At 36.7% G+C, this 20,006-nt stretch overlaps 1 protein-coding gene across 1 annotated transcript in view; it reads left to right on the top strand.

The window, feature by feature from the left end:
• The first annotated feature begins 341 nt into the window (after positions 1 to 341).
• The window catches only part of LOC131772491 (dedicator of cytokinesis protein 3), a 38,836-nt gene continuing 19,171 nt past the window's right edge, over positions 342 to 20,006 (top strand). Inside the window, 30 exon segments of the mRNA XM_066161800.1 lie at positions 342 to 516; positions 614 to 697; positions 1,118 to 1,158; positions 2,232 to 2,287; positions 3,064 to 3,163; positions 3,852 to 3,944; positions 4,482 to 4,537; positions 4,841 to 4,925; positions 5,692 to 5,727; positions 6,549 to 6,700; positions 7,501 to 7,591; positions 8,293 to 8,353; positions 8,743 to 8,814; positions 9,027 to 9,102; positions 9,395 to 9,480; positions 10,232 to 10,275; positions 10,719 to 10,800; positions 10,967 to 11,020; positions 11,185 to 11,258; positions 12,051 to 12,149; positions 12,986 to 13,058; positions 13,722 to 13,825; positions 14,656 to 14,821; positions 15,172 to 15,269; positions 15,705 to 15,788; positions 16,225 to 16,325; positions 17,034 to 17,115; positions 17,866 to 17,918; positions 18,646 to 18,760; positions 18,964 to 19,034. Coding sequence (XP_066017897.1) covers positions 474 to 516; positions 614 to 697; positions 1,118 to 1,158; positions 2,232 to 2,287; positions 3,064 to 3,163; positions 3,852 to 3,944; positions 4,482 to 4,537; positions 4,841 to 4,925; positions 5,692 to 5,727; positions 6,549 to 6,700; positions 7,501 to 7,591; positions 8,293 to 8,353; positions 8,743 to 8,814; positions 9,027 to 9,102; positions 9,395 to 9,480; positions 10,232 to 10,275; positions 10,719 to 10,800; positions 10,967 to 11,020; positions 11,185 to 11,258; positions 12,051 to 12,149; positions 12,986 to 13,058; positions 13,722 to 13,825; positions 14,656 to 14,821; positions 15,172 to 15,269; positions 15,705 to 15,788; positions 16,225 to 16,325; positions 17,034 to 17,115; positions 17,866 to 17,918; positions 18,646 to 18,760; positions 18,964 to 19,034 — 2,432 coding nt within the window. The 5' untranslated portion in view covers positions 342 to 473.

Raw genomic sequence — 20,006 nt, 5'->3', positions numbered from 1 at the left:
ACTACTATATATCAAATTTCACTTCTAGAATATTCAAGGCTTATTAGCTTCATTAAAACATCTTTACTATAAGCGATACATCAAACGAGTGTCAAGGTTTATCGTTGAAATATGTCAATGAATGTCTTCGAAATGATTTAATCTCTTAACAGAAAATAAGCCCTGTTTTTTTTTTAATGCATTAATTAGAACCAGAATATTTTGTAACAAGAGCTCCTCATCGAAGGAAAAGAAAATGGAATGAAGAACCTTTTCAATGTGAGAGACAGTTGTATCTTATGCGTGTAGGGTGAGGTGAGGAGAATCAACGCCGTCACGCAAACGAGGCTTTATAAGAGAAAGTAAACATGGCGCCGGGCTCTAGAACGTTAAGAGCTTCCGAAATACCAATCTACACCCTTGATTTTCCTCATACCTGTGTTATTCCTTGAAAACAGCAATGAAGGTCAGCTCAGAGGGCCAAGTATGAAAATATGGATGCCTGGAAAGCGACAAGTGATGCAAAATTTGGAGTTGGTAGGCGTTTATCGTTGACATGTAAAGATCCGCTTTCAAATTTTGAACTTCTCAAGATGCACGGAACTATATCAGATCTGTCTTTTGCGTCTTGTAGTTGTGTACAATTTTGACGGAAATATTACTCATGGACTACGGTTAACCATTGGCGAAACTGTGCACATTTTAGAAGAATGCGCAGGTAAGCGCGATCTAATTTTAATCATTGACTCCCAGTTGGTATATCAGCAGTCTTTCAATGCCTAAGAATATTTCCTTATTGACCTATCCTGTTATCTGAATCTTTGTTATTGATTTGAGGTTTTCCGGTTTTGCTGTGAATGTTTTACAATGGCAAAGATGGCTTTCCGTAATATTCCTAGAAAAGAATTCAGTAATTTTATCTATGCTTAACTTGATCGTGTCTATTAAAATGTTTAACACTTTTCTAAGTTTGTTTAAATCGCGCATTATTAAGTGTTATCAGTTAACTTCTGTCGCAATGATCATGTCTCGGTCGCGAACGTTTGAGCGTATGTGTGGGCAATCAATGCTTCAGCAACATGCTAACGAATTGAGATAAAATATGTTTTCGTGTTTTTACGGTTTTTCGATGAAACAGGTTGGTACAGGGGATGCACTTTACGAAACAAATCTGTAAAGGTAAGTTCATCGCCTTTCCAGTCATTGCAGAAGTCAGCCTTTCAAGTTTTATTTGTTTATTTTCTTAATTAATTATCCAAATATATGAACGCTTCATTCAAATGTAGAAGAGCCCGCAATGAATTCAATCAGGATTTATGTTTTAAGTTAAGTTCATTAGTTTTGTAATGTTTAAGTTTATCTTCTTGGATTAGGAATATAGGAAGAGCTTTTAATAACGCCTCTCTTGCCACCAAAATCGCTAACAGGAACTGCATCTGAGGAAAAGGACCATTGATTTGATTTATTAATTTTCACAACTTTTTATTTTCAATTATACATACTGTAACAGTGATCCTTTCTCAGTTGTAACTACAGTGGAACCCTGCTAACTTGAACTCAGTTAATTTCTTCAATTCCCTTACTAACTTGAACAAAATTCAATTCCCCTGGATTTGACCCCATTTTTTCAGTTTATTAATACTATCTTAACTTGAACTCGATTAACTTAAACTTACTGTGAACTTGAGTTAATTTTACTTTCCCTTGGCTTGGATTGACTCTGATAACAAAAACTTAGCTAAAACTGATAAAGGTCAAAATATCACAAAAGAGGTGATTGTCTGTAATCACAATGATGTGAATGTGATAACATGTATGAAAACGTAACACGTTTGCTTAATTTCCCAAATTAAATGTTCTCAAAGAAAAGCTCTTATGAAAAAACTAAATGTACTAAAATTACTATTGATTGTGCAAGAATGGTAAAGTCATGTCTCCCTATTAATTATTAGAAGATAGTTGAAATTCAACACCAACCCCGATAACTTGAACTATTGCTAACTTGAGCTATTTCTGTTTCCATCCGGTTCTGCTGTAATCATAGATCGTGCTCGGTGTGAGATCTTTTGTTTAGGTCTCACAGAAGAGGTTTTGGAATTTTCCAGTCATTGCTTTATAATGTCGGTGAACTTAAAAAAGCATTACTGAGAAGTAACCAGAATTAAATTTGAAGTGGTACATGAAATAATGAGATTACTTTAATTTGAGTAAACAGTATCACTTACGGGTAATTGTATTTTTCTTATTGACAGGGTATCTTTCCAGCAACATATATTCACCTCAAGGAATGTACTGTGGAAAATACAGGGTAAATGTAATTGTTTTTCTTTGTTTTGACTTCTGTACATTTGAACAATTTGCAATTACTCAAGAAAATTTTAATTGAAGTAGTAGATAGATTCATTTGATTCATTTTCAACCAACACTTTATCTTTAGCACTTGCTAACTTGTAAATTTATTTTAAAAAGTTATCAATTATTTCTGTGATAAGCCTATGAGAGTGTTGTCCTGTACAGCATAGGGGTATTCCATTGGCTGATTTGAGTGCATTTATGGCTTGTTATGCATATGGTTGAGCTATTTTCAGTTCTCTTGTTTGGTAAGACATAAGTCATCTTAAAAAATTTAGTTCCAAATGGGATGGACTTTCATGTTGTTATAATGAAGAAGATAAACCTACTTGTTGAGAAAGCTTTATCCAGGCACACTTAAATGTGATCATGGGGTTCAGTTTATATTTTGACTCACTGTAAGTTACTTGTAAATGCCCTGTCCTGTGTGTTTCTAAAAATAAGTGAAGAAAATAAGCTCAATACCCTCGTGCAGCTGGTAAAAATGCTTGAATGTATATGATAATCAAACTGTGAGCTGCAAGGAACTGATACAATTGTAATATCAGCAGACAATTATATTGGTCATGGTATATTTTTGCACCAGGGCAAATATAGATTCAATTTTTTTTCTTATTATTATCTTATTACTTCCTTCCATCCTCCAAAATATAAAAGTATAAAAATATTAAGTAATGCTGAAATAACTATTACTTTGAAATTTATAAGCCACAAAATTTCCTTTATTTCTAGTACTGCAATTGAAAGTGTTGTCCCTAAAGAAGATGCTACAGTTAAGGAGCTAACTTTGATATTAAGAGAATGGTTTGTTATCTGGAAAGACCTTTACAAGGTATGGAAATGATAGAAAACTAATGATTATATTTTAAATGCACATTTGATCTGGAGATAAAACTGAGTCATCTTGGCCATAATTATGATGTAGAAAGACATTTTGCATGTCATATTACCACCACCTACCTACCCCTCCCCTGTGTCCCACCCCACACTCTCCCTTAGATTTCAAAAGAGAAGTAGGGAATATTTAGTGATATGTGGTTAATTTTTTGTTGATCATTTTGAGTTAAAACAGTTGTTATTTTTTAGAAAGTACCTCAAACAGGTTGTAGCTTGTGGAAGAGTCTTCTGTAGCACAGTGGTGGAGTATCAGATTGTTGGCTCTTGGGTTCAGTTCCTTGTTGGATTGGGGGGGGGGAGTAGGGGAGGAGGCTCATTTTTTTTGTTTGTTTCCATACTTATAATGAAAGGCATAACAACCCTCTTTAATGTGATGATAATTGATTTACATTAAGAAATGACCCATGTAAGTGGGCTGCAATGGAAGCAATTGTAGAAAAGAGCCTGAAAAATTCATGCTTTGACAGGGCTCAAGTCTGTGCCTCTGAAATATTAGTTAGGTGTTTCTACCAGCTAGGCTAGGAAGCCACACGTTGGGAGTGAGACAAATGATTTAGGGTTTTATATAGGAGCCTGTTCACAATTTTTATCAACATAACATTTTAACTCTTGCGCCATTATAGGGAAAACAAGATCGCCTCTTTTTAGCACTAAAAACAATCATGTGGGATTTAGTGGAGTGCAGGCAAAAGCTAATATCTGGAACACTGACACAGGTACTTGTTTACATGTATCATAGAAAAATGATTTCAAGCTAGGGACACTGTAAGAGTGAGGAAAAGATAATGTTGTATCAATGTGAGAATATGAAATGTCCTGTTTATTAGACATAAAAGTGTAAGTGACAACCCTGAAGGTATTGTGGGTAGTTTACAGGTCATAGTTCCTTAACCTCAGGATCTATTAGGGAAATCTGAGAAAATGTCACTGTAAGGACCAGGCATAGCAGGCTAGATGAATTTATTAAATATTTATTTGACTAACCAGATACCCAGGTTCCCCTTCAAGGTTGCTGCATCCACTTTTTGTCCTTTTTTCTGAAAACCTTTCTTCATACTTCTTTGTACTACTATAGATGTAAATGAAATATTCAAATCCAAGGCAATTTTAAAACATTTCAAGATGGCTGACTTTGTGCCTTCACCTAAGACGTCATTGTTTAAAATAGGAGGAAGATAAGAAATTCAAGACATCTATACAACACATCATTGAAAGCCTTACATGTTCATTTCACAATGCCATCTATTTTGCAGGACCAAATGGATGACATCAAGAAGAAAGCTATCAATAAAATTGACTGGGGTAACAGGTATGTATGTGCCTTAATAATCATAAATTCTCATTAAGAGAATTCTGTTACTTGTAACAACTGTTCAGCCACAAAGAGTGCTCCACACTGCAACTGTACTGGTCACCATGGCAAGTAGGGTAATATTTTGGTAACCACAACAAAGGTCTGTGACAAAGGTCACTAATTTGGCCTATTTCCAATTTATGGTAAGGTCTCTTACCTACACACCAAAGCTGAACGTCCCTTGTAAGAATTTAAAGCAGTACAATGATGCAAACCTAGATATTGTACTAATGGGTATTGTCTTGAATTATTTGCCAGCAAAATGGGGCTGGATCTCATTCCAAGAGTGGATGGAGAAGTGGTTGATGCTGACTCCACAAGTGTTGTTGAACTCTACAAAGTGGTATGTTGCATATAATTACTGTATCGCCTGTATGTGTATATGTTATTAGCCCTTTTTCTACCAAGATCTAATTTTTAGTAATATGTACTTATTGATGGAGTGGGAGGGCTATACAGGAAAATATTTGGTACAAGGTAATAACATATGGACTGAGCATAGCAAGGTCTGTTAATTGTGAACAAGAAACAAAAACTTTTCTTTGTTTTTCTTTTTTTCTCAAGGTAGAACAAGAAACTCAAAATTTATTGAAAAATGTGACTTTTTTACTCATTTCCTTTTTTCCCTTTTTATGTTTTTGCAACAAATCTGTGTGAGTGCAGGGCCAGATGGCTTTTTCTGGATTGGCTCATGTCAACTTGTCCAGCCCTACATGTCAGTTTTGTCTATGGTTTTCTGGATGGGTCATATGTTAATCTTCCTTTCAGCCTTATAATTCTACTTATAATTATTAGTTTGGAGAATTTGGTATTGGATCAACTAAAAAAATCACCAAATTGATATTTTCTTCATTCTCATCACTTTTCTGCTTGATACTGTACTGATTTGATGTAGAGAAATTCTTTCTTGGTACTCATAGGAGTAAAAGGGTTAAAATACTTCTAGGATTGCCATCACATGGTAATTTAAGTGGCTCACTAGATGAATATCTAATTGACAAACTAACTTTAGTGCTTGGACAATGTTGACTGCGAGGTTGTAGTGGAAGTAGTCTGACTTGTGGTGTCTTAGACATGTAATTTGCTATTTACATCTGTTTTATTTTTAGCATGTTTCAAGTGCTGAAGCTAATCTCCAAATATCAGTAAGTTATAATTATTGAAAAAATTGTAATATCTTAGTCAAATATTATTTGAATAAAATAGTATTGATATCGTTCATTGAATACCTATCATCCAATATATTTCCAAAATACCTGTTTCTTAATTTTGCTATAAAACGGCTTGTAGTTGAGGATTTGATTTTCACCTATCAATAATTTCCAATGATTGTGCTACTGTCAATTATATTAAATTATTTACTATGGAATATCAGAGGTTGAGAAAATATTCCTTTCAAGGATACCTATCTGTGGGGATATAGTTGACCCTTTTCATACTAGCATCTGTATCTATATTCTTGATACTCTTTTCTATAAATTTCCTTTGGTACTGACAAGGAGAATTGGCTCAACAATCAAAGCTTGTTAGGTTGGCAATCATTTCCTATATTCTTGTGATCTTAATAATTATGTGATTCAGAGGTGATTTTGTGAGGAGAATTTAAACACTCATCACTCTAAGCAGTCAAAGGTTTAAAGCAGTTGCAGGTAGTTCAACCTGAAAAAAAAGAATTTAGATGAGCTTGGGACTTGGATACAGCCATGCCTCTCATATATCCATTGAATGATACACCAGTTTGTATTAGCTGGGTATAAATCTACATTTTGGGGATAAGGAAAATTCTTGAGAGCTCTTTTGTACCCTCCCCCCCCCCTACAAATAATGTTGAAATAAATATATAACATGGAAAGTGCTTCAGTCTTTCTTTTTGTTATCTCTCAAGCTTTAGTTTTGTTATCATAGATGCTCCTTTAACATGCATAGTTGTTTGTTGCACTTATGCAAAGTTGTGTAATTATGTCAGGGGAGAGGAAATTTCAAGAAGACAACCACTCGTGGTGTCAGCACTGTGATACACCATGTCTACCTGAACATGACAAACTTTACGCACAACATGGATGAGAAGAGCCAGGTGTTTTTCTCCATTTATGATGCAAGGGAAGGAAGATTCATCAGGTGTGTGAATGCTTTATACTTTATTTATTTCACCATAAATTTAATTATCAAGTTACTGGTGTGAAAGAAGACTGAAGGTGGCAGGAATGGCCATGAGAAAACAAAGGGCTTTTACACAATGGGCTCCCTCTTAAAAATATTATTTTTAGAGGAAGAATTGTGACAAATCAATGGCAGAGTGGAAATTGAGCTGAGCTAGAATTATTTTAAATAATGGGGATAAGTTTCTAATGAAATTGTGGTGTTACATCAGTGGGAGAGAATAACAAGGTAATTTAGTATTATCAACTGAGTTGATAACGTAAATTGGCCACCAGTAAGAGTTTCAAAGCTGATGTTTCAAGCGTTAGTCCTTTGTTAATCACTCTAAAGTGAAGGGTGATTCTTGAAACTTAAGCTTTGAAACTCTTAATGGTGGTCAATTTACATTATCAACTTAGTTGATAATACTAATTCAAAATTACCTTAAAGTTATTTTAACTGGCTTATATTCATAAATCATTCTATATAAGTGAAAAATTGGAAAAAAAGTGAGAGAAAAATTTAAATAGTGATACAACAACATTATAAACATGAAATATGAAAGGTTTATCATAAGAGGACAGTTTTCATTTGTGAAGTTAAAGAGACAGTACTGGGAGAATTTTGAATTTTGGAGTTAAGAGAGGTAAAGAATTTAGGATCTTAGAAAGAGATAGAAAACATTCTTATATTAGTCCTACACTGGGGTAAATAAAAGGTTCAATGCTTCTCATTTCAGTACCCTTTTTGTTTGTAATTGTGAATTTCTTTATATGCAGTGAGAGGTTTCTAGTTTCTATTGGAAAAAGTGATAGCACACTGAAAGTTAACCAACCACAGAAGATTGAAAACTCATTCTGTGTTTTTACTGTAAGTATGTGACTATGTCAGTTGTCAGATTAATTGTTAACTAAGTAGAGAATGAATGTTAAATGTGGGAACTTTTACAGTTTGAGTAAGACGTTTGTTCGAGGCCTCCAAAAAATCCTAATGTTGTTTGAGAAAAACTGTAATAGATTTCAGCATACAAACTTTGTCCAACCCTGTACATTGTATAACACATATAATATTTTGGAATGAGACTTTGGTTGATAGCACCAGACATGTAGACCTCATTCACAGATACTAACATCCCACAGTGTAGTTAGCGCTTCTAGCCCTGAAACATAACCTGCTTTGGAGGTTGTTGTGAAATTGCATACCTTGTTTAGGATGCAAGACCCCATAAGCCAAACCCTGCTTGACAGCAAATGCCCAAGGCAGTGCCAACCTTCCTTTCAGAAGGAGTATGGATGCCATCATCATATTTTAGGCTTCCATTTGAGAAAGACAACCTGTTTTGAAGGCCATGTGGTGCAATTTTATACCCAGGTTTAGATGCAAGACCCCAACAACCATATCCTGCTTAACAGCACATGACCAAGGGAGTGCCACCCACTGTTAACCATAAAGTACACACTAATGTTGCACAAAATCTAAATGCAGTCAGAATTTTTACTATAGAGAGGCTTTGTAAATTAGGCAAACTCAAGAGAATAAATATGCAAATATAACTTTATTTTTAATTGCAGGACCTTGGGAGCAAGGATGTGTTAGCTGAAGCTTTTCTTGTTGCTCACATTGTGAGAATAGGTATGTTGCATCTGAGGACTAGAGTAGTAATTTTGTTCTATGTTTTGTATCAAGGATTTTGCTTTCTATTCTATGTGTCATTTGCTGCAAACTTTTAACTCAGCCCTGATTCATATTTGTTTTCAAACAGAGCTCCTAACCTCCTTTTTATAGTAGATAAAAATTTTACATGTGTTATGCAGACAATGCACCTTACATTTAACACACCCCCACTCTCCCTCTCTCTCTCCCCTTGCCACTTTGTTTATTTCCAACTGACTGTTTAAGGAAAATGCTTGAAAATAGAGAGAGGAGATTTGGTGGGTTTTAGTGACTTAAGTTACATTGTTTTACCAATCTGTTAACTCCATTTATTTAGTAACCACTTCCAATACCCTTTTATTTCTTAGGGAGAATGCTTACTGATGGTTCATCCAAGAAGGTCTCGACTACATCTTATAGAAGGCCATTTGGATGTGCTGGTGAGTGAAATTTGTAGCATAAAAGTACTTGTGTGTAATGTTGCCATTCTTGTCGAAACCTCTTCAATTCATTTAAATCTGTCTTCAATGTGGCTTTTGAGGGCCCTTTTTTCAGGACAAAATAAACAAACTGTAAAAGGTCAGTTTTTTGTGTCAAACAGAAATGTAAATCTATTATTTAAGTAATAGAAAAAATTCCCTTTTACTTCAAGTGTTGGATATAGTGGATGTTTTGACTGGAAGAGAAGAGCGTTTGGAAGAGAAGGAATTCCACATGCCAATTTTCAGGTGAGTATATTTTATTTTTCAACTTTTTATTTATTTGAGTATTATTTAACTAACTTTTTATTGATTTGTTTATCAGGGGTGACTCCTTGAAGTCAATATGCCACAATTTACTCAGTTTTTGTTTTAAATAGGCTTGTGAAACGAATAGGTTTTGTCTGCGCAAAGGTTAGGTTTTGATGGCCTTCCTGGCACGCCCCTTTCCCCATAAGTGTTGACCCTTTTCTAACCTGAAGGAGAAATGGGACAATCATTGTTGGAAGCTAAATGTTTTATGTTTGGGTTTAATTTCCAGTTGTAGTGACAGTGATTTCTGGATGGTCCATGATAGTATCATTAGAAAACAAACTAGCAAGTACAGTGCTTCAAGCTCAAACAGCAGTGAGTTAATAAATTTATGAGTGTTAACCCTTTTAAGATACATGTTGAGAGAATAAGTCACAGAAATTTAATTTATAAATGTTCAAAATCTCAAGCACTGAAATGATCATGTGGTATGGTGCATTTCTAGAGAGCATGAGAATAGTGAAAGAAAGATCAATTGGTTTTATCAACTGAGTTGACTATGTAAATTGAGTTTCTAAAGCTATAGGAACTCTTTAGATACTCTTTATGATGGCCAATTTACATTATCAACTCAGTTCATAAAACCAAATTATCTCATAATACCCCCCACTGATGCAGCAGTACAGTTTCTTTAGAAACATGTCCCCTGTATCCATGAGGATACAGAAGCCTGCTTTCATGTAAGAATAATGTGTAGCAACTGATATTTAGCAAGGTGAAAGTTTGTCTTTGTCCATAAATTATATGTCTTGACTGATGAGCTTTAAGATTTTCGAAGATAATTTCCTTTTTTTCACAAGTTTTTGTAGTTCTCTTTGGTTCTCCGTTTTCAGATTTTAATTATGTAATTGTATTTTCATTGGTCAGCAGGATTGTGCTGGCCATTTAGCAAAGGACAGAAACATATGATTATAAAGTTAAATTTTAGTGTGAATTGCCTATGTGTCTCTTCCCAAACTTCAGTGGTCACATTCTGTTCTCAAATCAAACTCCTGCCAATCCCCTCACTCCTCTTTGTAAGCTGGCTATGTAGGATGATAATGGCAAATATTTCCTTTTTTTCCAGGTATCTCTGTTTCCCTGAGAGTGTTTCAAGGTGATCTGGATAAGGTAAACCTTCTGAGTTACTGTGATAGTTCTTTGTTCTTTCTATGGAATAGAAAGGTGGAAGGGGTAGGGTGGGGTGGGACAGGCAGAGTTAGCATATTCTTTAATAATCTCTAGTAAGAGGAGTCTCCTTGTGAGAGGTTTTTCTTTGTAAAAAGCCATGCTTACCATAGAGTCTCCATGGCTTAGTGGTAGAGCACCAGAACACAGAATCGGAAGGTCTGAGGTTCAATTCCTCATGGGGACTCAGAATTTTTTCCTTTGTCTCATGCTTATGACTAGACCAAAAAATCTTTCTGTAGGTTTTTCATAACTGCAAACTGGGTGTTAATATCCTTATCAGGAATTCTTTATTTATCAAAAATTTTTGTTATTGATGGTTGCGTGTATGTATCTGTAACAGTTGTGGTTCAGTGAAGCTAAATCAATGACATGTTTATTTTCAGATTCAAAGTGAAAATCCCCTTGTATTGCCAAAAGGGATTCCAGTCGTCAGAAAGTTAGGGTTTCCTGATGTTATCATGCCAGGTTGGTATGACACATTTAGTTGTTGAACTTGTAATGTATATGTCTGAAATAATCAACTGCTAGCATCTTTATTAAATTAAATTTTTCTCTCACATTCATGGTTAAATTCATTGAATTTTATCACTCATTTCAACTCAGAATGGATTGATGCATCTTATCTCCACAGGTGACATAAGGAATGATCTTTATGTTACTATTGAAAGAGGAGAATTTGAAAAAGGTAATGAATTCAAATAAACTTTTTTAAAAAGTAAGTCTCTTGACTAAAAAAAATCTTCAGCTAGGCTTCCTTTAGTAATATCTGCTATGACATTTGATTAGGGCCTAGGTAAGAATTTACAGTTTGAACAAGAATTTGAACATGGATTCTTTCTTTCTAATTAGGATCAGGAAAAACTACATCCAAAAATGTTGAGGTTTCCATGTGTGTCCTTGGACCCAAAGGCAAAGTGATTGAGGTAATGGTTATTCATGAAATATTGAAGGCCAAAGATATGAAGGTGCGGCCAAGAGGTTGACACCTTAGACTCTGGGTGGAGTGGTGTGGGTTTGAGATGTAGTCAGGCCAGCAAGTTGTGTTCCTGGGCAAGACACTTTATTTTCACAGTGCCTATCTCCACTCAGGAATATAATTGGATACCAGTTAACTGCTAGGAAAAGCTGACAATGGGGTAACCCAGCAATGGACTTAGATGATATCTAGGGTGGAGTAACTATACTCCTATTCGCTTCTTTGTATAGAAACTGGGATAAGCTCCAACTGAATAGGCCACTGTGCCATGCCTAAGAGCAGACTTTTACTAAACAGGAGGAAGGGAACTTCTGCCTTTAAATTCCATGATATTTTGCTCTACCACTAAGCTAAAGAAAACCTTTTTATGAACCAGTTAGTATACTAGGTTCATAAGTGAACAGTGTCCAGCATATTGTTAGGTTCAGCAACTCAGTGCTTTCACCTTTGCTGATTATTGCTGGGTGTGGGATGTTTGTCTCATGTGAATCCAGCATATGGCCTGGATGTCAATTAGTTCACTATAGCTGAGAGTTATAGCATCAGACTGCAAAGATCTGATGTTCAAATCTGTGTGGGAAGGCAGACTTTTACTTTTTCTCATCCTCACAGTGTATTTGTGTCTATTATTGCAACTAGGATACCCATGCAGTGTCAGTTTATACTCAGGGATGGTAGTTATCTGAAATGTAGATTAAAAATGAAACTTACATTTTTTATTTTTGTGTTTTTAATTCAGGATTGTATTTTCCTTGGGGCTGGAGGTTCCAGTGTAACGGAATATCAGTCCATTATCTTTTATCACAACAGCAGCCCAAAGTGGAATGAAACCATAAAGGTGAATTATTAGATTAGTGTCTGAAACTTCCTAACCCCAGGGGAATGGTTACACAGGCTGAGTGACTTGTTGTCATGGTACTGATATAAAGCATAAAATGCTAACTCTTGACCCTGATAATGAATTCCATTAACCCTATGGCCCCTAAGAGTGACCAGCATCTAATGTCTCCCTTCAATATCAGCACTGAATCAAACATCAAGGCAGCTCTTGATTGTTAAACAAATTCTCCTTGTCAGCACTTTAGGAAATGTATAGAGAACAGTATGGAGAATATGAATACTGATGCTAGAGTGCAAAGGGTTGAGGTTGCAGAGGCATCAGTCACTCCTACCGACAAAAGTCCTTCCCAGGACTCTCACGCTGGCGATTAGATTGTGCCATCTACGAACAGCATATGTTACAAACAGCGAACAAATTTGTGCTATCAGATATTCAAACAACTGAACAAGCATCGTACTCCCATTTTGTGCACTGATGGTATTGTGTGTCCAAATTGAATCGTACATGTAGGCAGACGGAATTTTATTTAAACTACCACATTGAAAATTGCTACAAAACAGTATTGGTTCTTGCCTACGTCGTGCATTCATCGAGATGTAAAGGACATGGAAAGTTTCAGAGGTCTTATGAAGCTCAATTTCCTTGTAGCTGGATCTTGAGCAACACTTGCGTATCTTTCAGTCTCTAAAAACCTCCTGCGTGCTAAGTATCTCAATGGACGTGCTCTGACCAATTGTTATACATAGAATCACTAATTGCCAGATTCGAAAGATGAACATCACATTTCGGTATAATTGGTTACTAAATATTTTCCATCTATGATTTGATAACAGATACAGCTTCCCTTTGAATTGTTCTTGGGAGCCCATTTGAGATTTGGCTTTAGACATTTGTCAAAGTTTGAAGGTTTGTACTTTGTTAGAGTATTAACAATCAAGTTTTGAAAATAACTGTAAACGAACATACCATGAAATTCTTCCTGAATCAGATTTAAACCATTTACTGTCCCATCTTAACCTGTATTACAAAATAAGAAAACGTTATTAATCGTGGTTGAGTATTAAGAGCCTAACGACACATTTATACCGGAGGAACTTTATCCTGGTATCTATAATGGGTCATTACTACTGGAGGAACCTTATCTTGGTATTTATAATGGGTCATTTCTATCGGAGAACCTTATCATGTTATCTCTAATGAACCATTTTTACTGAGTGACCCTTTTCCTGGTGTCGATAACGGGCCATTTCTGCTGAAAGAACTTTATCGAAAGCGCGAAAAATGTTTTTCCTCCTGCGGGTTTCTCACCCTTCGCGCTTTCCTCGCGTCCTCCTCGTGCGAGTTTACGCTTGCCTGAAAAACGCCAAAGAATTTACGCCTATCCCGCAGGTTAGTATCTTGTGATAAGATTCGTCGAAGGCCCCCATATAAATGTCTGGGTGAAGAACACAACACAATCACTATCCTAAGTTTCACTACACTAACCTTGAAGCCTTTCCAGCTGCGACAGTTAAAAATTATGGCAATTTGTGTGTATTTGAATTGTTTTAACTTCATTTCAAAATTCAGAAAGGGAGAAAGCCGACAAGACATTTGGTTTTGCTTTTGAGAGCCTGATGAGAGCTGATGGGACTACCATCTGTGATAGGACACATGACCTGTGTGTCTATAAGGTGAGTTTAGCTTTCATTGTGACAAGTGTAATCTGTTCTGGTACTGTACTTCAACTAAGGCTCAAGTATTACGAAGCGTTGATTAGATTTTTACGAGTCTGGTTTGATTATCTGGCTACGAACAACTTGACCAAATAAAGTTTATGATCTGCATAACACAGTAGACATTATAGGTATAACGTGAACACAGTACATAGCTCGATTGATTCACACAGCAATTCCTTTGAGATGGAACTCTTAATTGTGTCAGGGAAGCCCATTCAACAGCTGAAACCTTGAACGTTAAACATTCAATTTCGACCTCACTCACTCACTCACTACCCTTTGTGCTAATAGAGTGTAAAGTAACACCCCTGTGAGTCACTTCCTTATCGTGGGGTGTAGTCATCATCCCGTAGTAACTCCTAAGGTGGTAAGAAAGTCTTTTATCCCTCGGGGTCGTCCATTTTTGATAGGTCAGAGGCCAAGGGTTTGACGACGACTCATCCCCTGGTTCGCCGGGATGGGAAATAGGCGCAGGGCTAACAACCCTGTTTCGTGAAAAACAAAACAAAACAAACAAACAAAAATAAAAACAGAAAAAAGCAAAAATAAACTGTATGGGTGTTTTCCCACTCTCTAGACCAATTTTGTGGCTCAAATGTTACTGGGCCCTTTCGCACTGGTAAAATTTAGAAACACTGAATGCACCATGTATACGATGTACATTCACGCGATACAGAGCTGAGACTATGAACTACCATACACGCTCTATTTGTTTTCCTTGGTTTGCTTACATCTTGATTCTGCTTGTCAGTCAAAAAGAGCAAAAAATGTTTTTGCCTCTACAGTATGATGAAAATTGTTTCTATGACTCGAAGACTTATCTCCACATGCCATCAACTTTGTCAAAAATGGCAAACCATACCATTGCGGGCTCAGATCGATTGGTACGCAACTCGAAGGATGCCTTTTACATCAAAACGATAGTGTGTTCCACAAAGCTGACTCAAAATGGTAAGAGCCTATGAATAGTGTGCTTAGGACAAAATGCATTAGGAACGATAGCTAGGCGTTTATCCTGACCATACAAAAATGTTTTTCCTTTTGGGGAGAAGGGATTGTGTGTTGGTTGGAGGATAAGGGGGGTAAGAGGGGTATTGGGCATTCTCCTTCCTCGGTGTTCTTTTCCCTTTTGAGAGTTTTCACCCCCAAATCCCCCCCCCCCTTCTTGAACAAAACCAAAAACTCTAATTTCTAATTAAACCGGAGAGCAGTGGCTAAGGAACAACTTTCTGTATGTAATATTCGAGTTATTTTTTATTAACTCTTTTAACAAGTAGGTTCTATCATTGATATTTTTTCAGTTGATCTCGTTGGTCTGTTGAGATGGAGACAACAGAAGCGTCAAATCCCATCGGTGTTAACTTCTTTGCTGAAAATCGACGGAGAAGAAATTGTTAAGGTTATTTTGATTGTTGTTGTTGGTTTTTTTCTCGTAATAATTTCGATCGATCTGATCATTCGTGGGAGACAGGAAAGTAATAGAGTTCACCTGGTTATTGTAACCGGGTCGAATGTATTGCTTTATATTTTGTCAAAACATATTTGATCTTTAGCTAGGGGTTTGATCTTTAGCCAGGGGTTTGATCTTTACCCAGAGGTTTGAGTCATTGACGGTAAACTTTTCTTAAAATTGACCTGATGAAGAAAAGGGGTTGCCTCGAGCTGGTGCAGTGTTAAAGATATCGAGGTTTTTATTTAGTAAGAATAAACCTCTGGTGAATTTTGAAAGACTAGGGGAAATCAACTTTCAAGCCAGCGCGAGAATCGAGCCACGGGATCGACTTACTAATAGCCAACTGTACAAATTACTTATTTGTGTTTGATAATTTCACAGTTTCTTCAAGACATTTTTGACGCCCTGTTTGCCATTCAGAACGAAAGTTCAGAACAGTGTGGAAACCTCGTGTTTCAAGCTTTGGTGAGTGAAGTAAAACATTTACGTACGGGAAACGCATTTCATTGATGCATTTATGTGAAGAGGTCAGAAACAAAACCAATGTGAAGAGAGATAGTTTAGAAGGGACTCTTGTGGGATGAAGATAGCGAGGTTAGGAGAGGAGATATTTGTATAGGAACAACTTAATTTTTGCTGGAAGAGCGTGGATGTTTTAATGTATAGATTAAGCTTTTATTGGGTTTTAAGGAACAAAACTCTGATAAAACGCTTTGCCTTTCTGGTAAGTAGATGTATGGTTAGTAGATCTCTTTGATCGTACCACGTCCGTGACGAATGAATAACAATTATCTTCAGCGTCATGAGTTCATGCCTAGGGCAAATGAGTTGCTTGAAATCCTATAAAGTAAATCAATTCGTTATTGGACTTTGATCAGCGTTAAATTCGTTGCTTTTCCAGGTTTTTATCATCTGCATTTTGTCTGATGAAAAATATCAACACTTCCAAGATGTGCTGACGACATATATTGAAAAACATTTCAGTGCAGCCTTGGCGCACCGGTAAGTTTGTACAACTAGTGTACGGTTGGACGAGAACCGTGAAAACTGGGGCGAGTGAACCAAATCAAGGCTTACCGGTGAATCTGCCCGATAGATGGATGGACTGTTTCATTTCGCTTTTTATTTTCTTCGTATAAGCTTTCTTCAGAAATGATGTTTGGCGGAAGATGGCTTCCAAAGGAAGGGGTAGTTATATATTCTTTTACATGCTCTGGATTGTTTTCATTGGTTAAGCCTCGATCTTCCCAGATCCGGTTCCTTTACCGGTTTGCTGCAGATGAGTGCAACATCTGGATGCTCCTGTTTAACTACCCGGGTGTTAATCAGTCTTCAACTGGTTTTCCTTCCTCTTGAAACGCTGTTCCTAAAAGTTATACATTTCATATTTAACTGGCATAGCGCTCAACTGAACATTTTACAAAAACCTAAATTATTGTTAATAGGATGTTAGGTTGAAATGTCGTAAAAATAACTATTAAATGCTGTTAAATCAAAATTGTTGCTTCCTAGTACGACTGTCTCACTCCATTTATATTTTGCATTAACTTTCTGTTGTTCTTTTTTGTCTGTTTGTTTTTTGTTGTTTTGTACTTTGTGCATTTGTTGCATTGAAATTTTTATCTTCAGTGAAGACTTTCATTTTTGTTCGGCTTTTTTTCTTTTACTTCATTTTTTGTTTTGTTCTTTTACATATTTATTTTGCCGTAGGAAGCTAATTAACCGCCTGAAACAGACCCTGATATATACAGGAGAAAACGATAAAATGGATAACCTCAGAAATACCTTGACGGTAATGCTAATCATCATCCACTAAAAGTTGATTTCCACTTTAGAAGAAGTCGAAGTCGGAGTCGTATTCAGAGAGACAAAACGATATTATCCGGTGAAAATCAAACCGATGGAATCCAGGGGCTTCAATAAATTTAATTCATTTTTTTTGGTAAAAGTGCCGTAAGGCGAAAACCCAAACACGAGCGCCTGCTCGTAGGGTCAACAGACGGGGGTGAGAGGTCTCATGGGCAGCGGTAGACCACCGGTAACCGGCTTTTAATGAAACCACGTGTGGAATCGCAAGCAGAATACAGATGCCGACATTATCTGTTGCTCATGATTCAATGAAAACTAGATTTTTTCAGAGTCGTAAGCAATCTGAGGGCCTTAGGATTAGCATTCTTATTGGTTGGTTCTTCTGCTTCTGATTGCGACTCCAGCAATCTGGTTGTCATTATATCCTTGGCGTCGTGGTCCAAGGTGGAATCGGAAACGTTCGGATTTTTCTGATTCCGTTCGGCTCATGATTCCGCTTATGATTCAGATTTTCCCGATTAACTTTTACGGCCCCGACTTAGTCTCCGTCACTATTTGCAACTACGCTTAACTTTTCTGTTTAGACAATCAGTCACTCAAACATTTTGTTGATGTTGTATTATTTTATTGATATTTAGAACAGAATAAGGTTGGTTCATCGACTGCCGGTCTTTTCACCTATTTCATCTGGTTCGGTGTGAATTTAATTCCACTCTCTCTCTTTTTTTTCCAGGCCTTAGAATATCTTTTTAAATTCATTATTCAATCAAGAATTCTGTTGATCAGGCAAGTAACTGTTTTTACTTCTCTTGTGCAATACGCATTTGCTAGGGCACGTTTCGACCGGGTGTCATGAAACCAACACCAAAGTGATCCTAACAGCCCCGTAGATATCCAATGAGAAGTTAGGATTTGCTTTATCTTGCCCGCTCGTGGAGACAGTCATGATATGAAATGAAACAGTGATCGTCATCTGTCGAGACCCTAACTGGCGATCGTGTATTCTATTCGAGTATTTGTTTGTTTTCGAGCACTTTTAGTGAATTTTAGGGAAAGCCAAGACCAAAATAATTCTTAAAACAGCTGACTGGAACGAAGATTAATTTCTCAAGGAGCCATCGAGAATCAGTCGTAGAAACACGTGATCTGCTCCGAACGCAAGAAAGCGCGGGAAAGCGCGGGAAAACGCGAGGTGAACAAGGTGTGGTTGATTTCATGTAAGCGTCTGATTGGCTGACTAGGTGACACGAGTATTCTCGACCAATCAAGTGCAGGGAAGCAAAACTAGTTTTGTATCAGATTCTCCTGACACTCGATGCAAATTTACTCCATTAATTGTTATTGCCTGGTTTCCATTTTTTCGTCCTTGCTTCGTCTATCGCCAGTCCTCTCTGTTTGAAAGATAAGCTCTGTTTAATGCATCTTACTTTTCCATTATTGATATATAATTTGGGCGCAGAGGAAACCTCTACTTTGATATACTCTACCAAACAGTTTCTTTTCTCTTTTTTAGTATGAATAGAGGACGAGATGCGAAAAGTTACGAGAATTTTAAACAAGAGCTGGCCTCCGTGTTCACTGATCTTAACGCACTGATATCCTCACGTCTCCCAGACATAACTTTAAAAGTACGTTGTAAACGTTGCTTATCTTACAACCGACAAAGTCTCCAAGTGAAAGGAGAAGTATTCTCCAGGAACTAGATAATGTTCCTCTTATTATTAAAATCTACCCATAGCAAGTTTTTGTTATGGATATTAGATTTCGAAAGCTGAATGTTTTGCTTTGAAAGCAGAAGTTAATTAATTTATTTTCATTATTTCTTCGACAGTCTCTAGCAATGGTGAATTTTTCAGGAATTTATCAAGATTCTTTGAAAGTGTTTAGCTATGAAGAATTAAGGTAACAAATTGTTTGTTCTTAAGTTATGTCAGTCCAGAACTGCCATCTAACCTTTAATAACACTTCAGACCCGGTCAGTTCTCATTTTTTTTACTTTAATTATTTTTTAGCGGACTGTTGATAACTTTAGCAGTAGGACGGCAACGCCGAGGAAGACGTCGATCTAAGACTTGAATTTATATCTTTAGTTAGAGTTTTACAAGTAGCTGAACGCGTCTACCGTCTCTCACGGCGTTACACATTTACTTCAGGATAACGTATGTGAGCAGCGTTGAGTTCAAAATGGAAGCTTGGCAATTGGCCGTGGGAATTTCCGTTCTCAGAGCGCCCAAATTTTGGTGATTTCACGCACTGAGCGACTGTTTTGCTCATAAGTATTTTGTTTTGCCACGTTGTCGTTGCTGTCGTAGTCGTGGTTTGCTTAAGGCCCAGTCAAACGTGCGCAACATTTCAACGCAGCGTCTTGCAACAGTAAGGACCTTTCGCAAACCACGACGGCGAAGGCAAGGAGAACGTGGCAAGACAAAAGATCTGATGAGCAGAACAATAGCTCAGCACGTGCGTTTTAAAACTGTGTACATTTCTTAGCCGCCCTCTGCAAAATAACAACGTGAAATCATCAAAATTTTCGTGGTCTTAAAAAGGGAACCCGACGGCAAATTGTTTAAATTTCCATTCGTACTCCACGCCGCTCTCATACGTTATGCTGAGAGTAACTTGTGTCGCCGTAAGAGATAGTAAACACATCCAGTAATTCGCGAGATTACAACTAAAAATATATATTCATTTTTAAATCGACGTCTAAAATCGAAAATATAAGTGTTTTGCCCAAGAACAAGACACAATGACCTGGCCGGGTCTCAAACGCGCACTTTTTGACCTGGAGTCGATAAATGTGATTTTGTAACATAACGTGAAGATCTCTTTTTACTTTATAGCTAAAAAATTGTTATCATTCTTAATTTCTCGGAA

Source organism: Pocillopora verrucosa, chromosome 14 (genome assembly GCF_036669915.1).
Source record: "Pocillopora verrucosa isolate sample1 chromosome 14, ASM3666991v2, whole genome shotgun sequence".
In the NCBI taxonomy this organism is placed as follows: domain Eukaryota; kingdom Metazoa; phylum Cnidaria; class Anthozoa; order Scleractinia; family Pocilloporidae; genus Pocillopora; species Pocillopora verrucosa.
Note: the sequence above shows the minus strand (reverse complement) of the source record. Positions and strands in the feature narration are given on the sequence as shown.